The following is an 8,753-nucleotide window of genomic DNA, read 5'->3' as shown; positions in this document are numbered from 1 at the left end:
AATATAATTCATAAATTTAATTTTTTTAATACATAAATAAATATAAAAATCTGATAAAAGAGAAATAAGGGGAAAAATTTCTTATGTTTAATCAAAGTCGAAATAGCGTTTATTCAAGTCTTTCCTTCATTGTACAAGAAATTGCTCGAGTGACTATTCCAATATTGCAAGTCCTATTATTTCATTCCCTATTTTATACGTTCTTATCATACATAATTATTTATAATAAATTTTCCCTCCGTAGTTTCTATATTTTTACTTTATAATATACATATTCAATAACCTATTCCATAATACTTCTATTATATACATACACATAAAAAAAAAAAAAAAAAAAAACCTGGAAGATATATTCGTGAGTTATTGCGTTTGTTACGGTTAAAAAATTTCAATTGTTCTGATAGCTTAACATGATTGCGAGATGAGCTACGAAGGCTGGAAATTTTCACGTGCAATTCGACAGATCACACTCTATTCAGCTAGGCCTCACTTATATAAATCTCACTTCTTATTTATAAAGTCTTCTCCCTTTTGAATATTTTTCTTGAGCTCTGGGATGGCGGCATCCAAAAGTTTCTGCTCGAAACTGCTTAATTTACCTAATCCCAAATTCTTCTCAAGTCCATTTTTCTGAAATATCATAAAGTCTTCTTATAATGATGTAACTACAAAAGGTATATTTTTATATATTTTTACTTGGAAGAGTCTGCCCTAATTTAAATTTTCAAAGTTGTTTATACTAACAAGTGTAAACATTTCATAACAATGAAATATCTATAACTAAATAAGTGAATTTTATTGTATTACAAAAATATATTGTATTATTCTAAAAAACAGATAGCATAATAAAAAATGATTTTTCATATAACGATTGAGAGACAAATCGTACGAAGAGAAAATAATTTTCTGAAGCCATATCTTTTCGTAAAATGTATGACAGCGAACGTATTAATATGGTATCGTGCACTTTATTTTTATTTCTACTTACACCCAGCAGTATCGGCGTGGAGAAGTATTTGGCATCAGTGACATTTGATTTAACATACGAGCATTCGATGATACCTGTTTCTCCACTCAGTGCTCTGATTAACGAGATACCGAATCGTGCGCCGGCAAAAGCCATGGACAAAGTTGCAGAGCCAGTTCCTGCTTTGGCTTTAACAACCTCTGTACCGGCCTCTTGTATCCTGCCGGTGAGCGCCTTTAGTTGATCCTCCGGGAAGGAAACTGATGGCGTGCACTGTGAGATCAATGGAATAATAGTGATGCCACTGTGCCCACCGATGACTGGGACATTGACTTTTTGCGGATCAAGACCCTAAAAAAAAAGTTTTACATTTTTTACATTTAGTATTTTTAATTCCTCAGCAATCAGTTTTTTCCTTTTCAATTGTGAAAAACAAAAAGTAAAACGGTACATTTATTGACTCTATTTTATCGAGCAAAAATTAATGCGGTTGCATTTCAATCCTTTTAATTATTCATTACATTTATATTGGATCATTATGTGTGACATACGTAAAGAAAGACTTTTCAGAATCTTCTTTCTCGTATTATATAATTCAATCCTTTACATACAGAACAATAAAAAGCTGAATGTAAAACGAGTTTTTTAAATTCATCAATCAATCTGCAAAAGCTATATTTGCGCAAGGTACAATTGATTAATCATTGGATTAAAAAAACTTGTTTATCCTTATTTTTCACTGAATATTAAACAAGGATAAATAATGCATCATGTATATTATGCATGAAATGGAATACACTCCTAAAAAATAGATAAAAGAAACATTCTGACTAATTGAGATACATAGGTCAAAACAAATAAAGTCTAATTTATTACGGTTGTTGTAGTAACTTTCGGGATGTATATGCACGTGTCCATTGCAACGCCAAGATAATTTTTGCTTGTTTGATAGACGAACGTAAAGACCGTAAATTAAAGAATCTCAATTCGTTATTTTATGCAACACATTGCTACATTTAATACCTTCGCTTCCCCGATGAAAGTGTTCGCTCTAACGATATCCAAAGTAGTAACTCCAAATACGCGGTTAGGATCGAAAACTCCAGCCTTCTTTAGCACCTCGCATGCGATTGGCACCGTACTGTTGACCGGATTCGAAATGATCGCTACGAAGGCCTTTGGCGCGACTTCGGCCACTGCAGCGGCTAAGTCTCGTACGATGGAGGCATTTGTATTGAATAGATCGTCACGAGTCATGCCCGGTTTGCGTGGAACACCCGCAGGTATGATAACAACCTGAAAGTAGTACATAAAAAAATTAATGAATCATAAAAATGTAAATCGCATTAATTCCAATAAATTAAATAAAAAGCACAAGCAGCAATTTTAAATTTATGATTATTGAATATTTATGGCATGAGCTGTAGCAAATATTGACATGATTTCTTGCAACACCATACCTGGGTACCCTTCAGAGAATCTTTGAGCTGCTCTGGGCCATTATAAGCTTTGACTTTCGCAGGGGTATTCATGTGTGAGAGATCGGCGGCGACACCAGGTGTATTTACAATATCGTACAGCGATAATTCCGTAACGAGAGGCGACTGTTTGAGAAGCAGAGACAGTGGCTGGCCGATGCCACCGCTCGCTCCCATGACACTGACTTTCGCATCACGCTGTAAAAAGAACACCATCAGAATATTAGCATTTCGAAAGAATCATTCGTGTAGAACTCAAACCACAGGATTAACAATACCTAATTAAAGAAAATCTTTTGTACATATTTTTTTTAAATAATTGCACTTGCAATTAATCAAATTGATGCTCAAAGATTTTTTCCAATTCCAGTTTGTTAAATTCAATCTTATTTCAATTTATTTTATATAGCTCGTTTTTTTTTATACAAGTAAAGAATTAAAAATTGAACAATAATAATAGTAGATGTGTTTTGTTAGACGCATTAAGTTCTAGCATTAAGGTGAATAACAAACATTTTGGCCTACATAAAGCCATCTTCAGTGTCAGAATATAAAACAATTTAAGTATCGATTAAATATCTACAATTGATAAATAAATTTATTTAAGCCGTTTAAATTGCACGAGTTTGGTTACAGAAAAAATTAAATGTATAATGAAGCATTGGAATTATTCATTTTTCGCAATGGAGTACCAAAAATCTCTTGACGTGCCAATTTAACGTGTTAGCATTGGATCCGAATAATTTGTAGTTGCATAACGCTGCTCCGATTACGATTGCAGCATTGCGATCCAAGTACGATACTAAAATTCCCACGTAACTGATATGTGACAAGCGATATCTCTCCCGCCATATGTGTCGCCAAAGGTCGATGGAGATTCTCGTGCTTATCATGTGAATGACCACGAGAAAAGGCAAATGTGGCATAACCAGCGGTTTAATACGCTCATACGAGATCATGTAAATTTAGTTATAGACATGTGTATGTGCGTGTGAGTATAAAATAAGCATACGTCGATATAGATTTACGTAGGAAGTAAGACCCTCTTGAAGAAAATCACGAAGGCGGTGTACATATTGCTTGAATGAATCGCTATTCGTGTCGTGCACCGGATATCTGGTAATATAAAAATATTAATAATGCTACCTTCCGCGATGGATTGGTTTAATGTTAAGTAATTTCCGGCCGATTCGTGGAGAACAGATCGAACGTGTCACGCCGTTCGTTTTAGTGATAATACTTTACCGTAGCACTTGTGGACAATCGCTTTGCGCCTTGCTGGGTGACATTTATGGCGGGCCTGAGGAATCGGGGCAGCATGTTGATGGCAGTGGACGTCACGTATAATGATTGTGAAAATTTTTGCGAGAACAGCACACACTCCCAATATACCTCCAAGGCACTCGCGTGACCTTCGCGAGGATTCACTGACAGCAAGTGGCGCTCTCCGAGATTCCGATTGGCAACGAATTTGGAGACCTCGCGCGATGAAAACGCGAAGTTCCAAAATCAAGACCAACAAAGATTGGTATTATCGATATTAGATAAATGTTAAGAGAATCCTAAATACCCCTCCGCTCCAATCACATAAAATAAATTAATTTTCGAATCGTTTGACAGATCACAAGATCATTTTGTAGAATAAAAATACGTACCAAAAAAACTTGGATAGATTTTACGAGAAAATCGAAAGAAAGAAAAGAAGAAGCCTAGCTGAGAATGGCCATGCCCACAATTTAGATTTTAGCTGATACGATTTTTCGAGACGTCGTCTCTACAACGTGGACATATGCTACGATGCCAATATCAGAGAGGAACCTGAGAGCGGCTACGGCGGCCTTTTTCCTATAATGCTTCGAAACTCCCGTACACTAGTGACGCACATCTATTCTGGTCAGAATAGGAACTACGTGTCACATCCATTTTGCAACCCGCCGTTAAAAACAGTGTGGATGTTAGCACGGACAACAACCCACATCCATCTCTCGAGAAATGGATGTAGGTTGTTGTCCGTGCTAACATCCATTTTGCTGCAAATAAAATCTGACGCGTATCGCGTATGTTGCATCCAGAACAGGGGTCGAGAATGTGCACAAATGATTAATTACGTCTACTTTCGCGTAATTTTTTATTTATTTTAGTCTGAATTATTTACATTAACATTGATATTAATATATATCAATACGTTTATGTCCATATTTTGCACAATCACATTTTTACTTAAAAAAGATGTTTAATAGTAACAGAGAGAATTTGGTTCTTTAATAAAGAAACATTCATTTTACGCAGTACTTAAAAAATAATTGTAATTACATCGCATCATATGATGAAGAAGAAATAAATGTCTTTCCACGAATAAATATACCATCTTTTTATTTTTACATAATTCTTTATTATTTAAATGTCTTCAAATTATGCTTTTGAAAAAATTAGCTTTTTTAATTTTTTTAAATCTTGACGCAACTCTCTCTCTCTCACTCTTTCTCTCTTTCTCTTTTAACGTGATTGTCCTTTAATTGTTTAGGCCTTCAGTTAGAGAGAGAAAGCATCGCGGTGATAGACATGGAGCAAGCGGCGATGTTATCTCTATGGATACCCTCCTCTTCACTCCCCTCTCGATAGAGAAACGTATTCCCTGCTACGTTTAGGCCGTAAAATTCAGAAAGAGGATTTCGGACGATTTCTGCGCAGGGACGTAGAGAGACTAGAAAGCACACACTCTTTTTTTATTATGTTACAATGGCATATACATGCATACGCATGATTTACAAATGACAATACGCGCGATTAATATGGCACAATAAATAATAATAATAATAATAATAATAATGTAATAAAAATCAATGAAATATATGGATACTTGAGTATTATTTTTATTCTCTAACTTACAAACGTGAAGATTATTGATCTGATTTTAATACAACCTTTCAACAGTTTTTTACGAAATATCACGTAAAGATTAATCAAAACTTTACAAAAAAAAATTAATAAAGAATTATATAATAATATACGATATAAGGTATTAAAGTGTTAATCAGTAAAGTAACGGATTTTAATCAAATTCTTCTCGATATTAATCGATGGCAATTGTGGAAATGATGGAAATGGGATAGCAATGGGATGGAAATATTGGAATGAATGCAATGATGTTAATGGAATGGCAATAATGGAAATGATGACAATGACAATATATATAGCCTGACGGCAATGACGGCAATGGTGGAAATGATGGCAATTATGACAATGTTCTCGATGTTAATGATGGCAATGGAATGGCAATATGGAAATAGAATCGCAAAATGAAATGAATGCAATGAAATGTTATCAAATGCATGGAAATGTTATCAAAAAAATGGTAATGATGGCAATAATAAAAATGGTGGCAATGTCGGCAGTGGCAGCAATGGCGTAATAATAATGGCAATGGTGAAAATGGGATGACAATGATGGCAACGATGGCAATAATGACAATGATGGAAAAGATGAAAAATAGGCCATCCCATTGGATGGCATTGATGGAAAGAATGCAATTATGGAAAGAATGAGATGATGGAAATTATATCAATTAGATGGCAATGATAGCAGGCGGAAATGGTGGTATTTGTGACAATGACAGTAATGGAATAAATGCAATGATGGTGTAATAATGGTAATGGAATGGCAAAAATGGAAATGATAAAAGTGACAATGACGGCAATTATAACAATCATTGCAATGATGGCATTAATAGTAATGATGGAAATGGTAGCAAAGAAAATGCAATGATGAAAATGATGGCAATGGAATGGCAATATGGCATTTCTCCAAAATCTCTGTGTACGGATAGCCCCCCGAAGAGTTATAACTTTTAACATAATGGATCGAATCGCTAAAATGAAAAACGAAAGACTTATATATCAGTCAAAATTCGAAATTTTGAGTAAAATATTTTTGTGAATTTCTACAATATTTCTGTGTTCAGATAGCCCCCAGAAGAGTTCTAACTCTTATCATGATGGATCGAATCGCTAAAGTGAAAAACGAAAGACTTATTTCAGTCAAAGTTCGAAATTTTGGAGTAAAATTTTTTTTGCGAATTTCTCCAATATCTCTGTGTTCTGATAGCCCCGAGAAGAGTTCTAACTTTTATCATAATGGATAGAATCGCTAAAGTGAAAGACGAAAGAGTTATATCAGTCAAAGTTCGAAATTTTTGAGTAAAATTGGTTTTTTTCCGAATTTCTTCAATATCTCTGTGTTCTGATAGCCCACAGAAGATATATACCTTTTATCATGATGTATCGAATTTCTGAACTGAAAAAGGAAAGACTTATATCAGTCAAATTTCGAAATCGTTGAGTAAAATTTTTTTTGCGAATTTCTCCAATATCTCTGTGTTCTGATAGCCCCGAGAAGAGTTCTAACTTTTATCACAATGGATCGAAATCGTAAAAGTGAAAGACGAAAGAGTTATATCAGTCAAAGTTCCGAAAAAATTTTTGAGTAAAATTGGTTTTTTCCGATTTCTTGAGCAATATCTTCTGTGTTCTGATAGCCCACAGAAGATATATCGACTTTTAATCATGATGTATCGAATTTCTGAACTGAAAAAGGAAAGCCTTAATATCAGCTCAAATTCGAAATTTTTGAGAATAATTTTTTTTGCGAATTCTCCAATATCTCTGTGTTCTGATTTTCCCCCCTGAAAAAAATAAAGCCCCCCCCCCCGAGAAGATAAGTTCTAACCTTTATCATAATGGATCGAAATCGCCCTAAAAAAGTGAAAGACGAAACTGTTATTCAATTCAAAGTTCGAAATTTTTGAGTAAAAATTGGTTTTTTCCTCTCGAATTTCTCTATTATTTATTCCGTCTATGATAGCTTCTCTCTCTACAAGAGAGATGAGAAAAAGTTCTTTATCTATATAGAGGTTATCGCATATTTCTGGAACTGAACACACGGAAGGAAAGACTTATATCAGTCAAAGTTCGAAAATTTTGAGGAAAATTTTTTGTGAGAATATTTCTGATATCTCTGTGTTCTGATAGCCCGAGAAGAGTTATAACTTTTATCATAATGGATCGAATCGCTAAAGTGAAAGACGAAGCAGTTATATCAGTCAAAGTTCGAAATTTTTGAATTAAATTGGTTTTTTTCCGAATTTCTTCAATATCTTCTGTTGTGAGCATACACAAAAGAGAGAGAAGCTCATTGCGCGACTTTATGACTATATCTGGTTGTTCACACGATAAAGAGAAGACTTATATCAGTTGCAATTTCGAATCTTTGCGCAGCTTATTAATGCGTGCTGAACGCGATTTGCTCTTTCAATATCTCTGTGTTGCTGGAGACAGAGAAGAATTCTGAGAGTTGAGAGATAGTGCGTTGGCCCTATATTCTGTCTTAACAAAGGTGAAGAGACGATATATGTATGTATCGATCACGACAGAGAGTGTATAATGTGACGAGCGATAAAGAAATTGGTTTTTTTCGAATATGCTTTGTACTAAATGATGATCTCTGTAGTTACTGAGATAGTCTCTCTCTATATATATATGATATAATGAGATCATATCGCATTATTGCTGAATTTCGCGGGTGATTGAGAGCTGAAAAAGGAAAGACTTATATCAGTCAATTTCCGAAATTTTTGAGTAAAATGTTTTTTTGCGAATTTCCCTCCAATATCTTCTGTGTTCTGATAGCCCGAGAAGAGTTCTAACAATTTATCAAAATGGATCGATCGCTAAAGTGAAAAAAGACGAAAACAGTTTATTCAGTCAAGTTCCGAAATTTTGAGTAAAATTGGTTTTTTTCCGAATTTCTATAATATCTCTGTGTTCTGATACCGCACAGAAGATATATACCTTTTATCATGATGTTGTCGAATTTCTGAACTGAAAGGAAAGAACTTATATCAGTTCCAAATTCGAAATTTTTGAGAAAAATTTTTTTTGCGAATTTCTCCAATATCTCTGTGTTCTGATAGCCCCGAGAAGAGTTCTAACCTTTAAAATAATGGATCGAATCGCTAAAGTGAAAGACGAAACAGTTATAATCAGTCAAAGTTCGAAATTTTTGAGTTAAATTGGTTTTTTTTCCGAATTTCTTCAATATCTCTGTGTTCTGATAGCCCACAGAAGATATATACCTGTTTATCATGATGTGTCGAAATTCTGAACTGAAAAAGGAAAGACTTATATCAGTCAAATTTCGAAATTTTTGAGTAAAATTTTTTTTTGCGAATTTCTCCAATATCTCTGTGTTCTCTATAGCCCCAGAAGAGTCTAAACCTTTATCATATTGATCGAATCGCTAAAGTGAAAGAC

At 34.2% G+C, this 8,753-nt stretch overlaps 1 protein-coding gene across 1 annotated transcript; it reads right to left on the bottom strand.

Annotated features, from left to right (window-relative positions):
• Positions 1-94: 94 nt before the first annotated feature.
• LOC105197882 (malate dehydrogenase, mitochondrial) lies at positions 95-3,900 on the bottom strand. The gene is made up of 5 exons (XM_011164488.3): positions 3,691-3,900; positions 2,428-2,643; positions 1,991-2,263; positions 989-1,318; positions 95-630 (listed from the first exon to the last, which is right to left on the bottom strand). The coding sequence occupies exons 1-5, from the start codon at positions 3,763-3,765 to the stop codon at positions 502-504; spliced, it is 1,023 nt and encodes a 340-aa protein (XP_011162790.1). The 5' UTR covers positions 3,766-3,900; the 3' UTR covers positions 95-501.
• Between the last annotated feature and the right edge of the window lie 4,853 nt (positions 3,901-8,753).

Source organism: Solenopsis invicta, chromosome 10 (assembly GCF_016802725.1).
Source record: "Solenopsis invicta isolate M01_SB chromosome 10, UNIL_Sinv_3.0, whole genome shotgun sequence".
NCBI lineage: Eukaryota > Metazoa > Arthropoda > Insecta > Hymenoptera > Formicidae > Solenopsis > Solenopsis invicta.
The sequence above is the reverse complement of the archived record's forward strand: the minus strand, read 5'-3'. Positions and strand labels throughout refer to the sequence as shown.

Excerpts from the sequence above, each read along its gene's own strand:
- LOC105197882 (XM_011164488.3), bottom strand. The coding sequence starts at position 3,765 with ATGCTGCCCCGATTCCTCAGGCCCGCCATAAATGTCACCCAGCAAGGC. Across the intron at positions 1,319-1,990 it reads CTTTCATCGGGGAAGCGAAG|GGTCTTGATCCGCAAAAAGT; the intron begins GTATTAAATGTA and ends CTTTTTTTTTAG. Across the intron at positions 631-988 it reads CCACGCCGATACTGCTGGGT|AAAAATGGACTTGAGAAGAA; the intron begins GTAAGTAGAAAT and ends ATGATATTTCAG.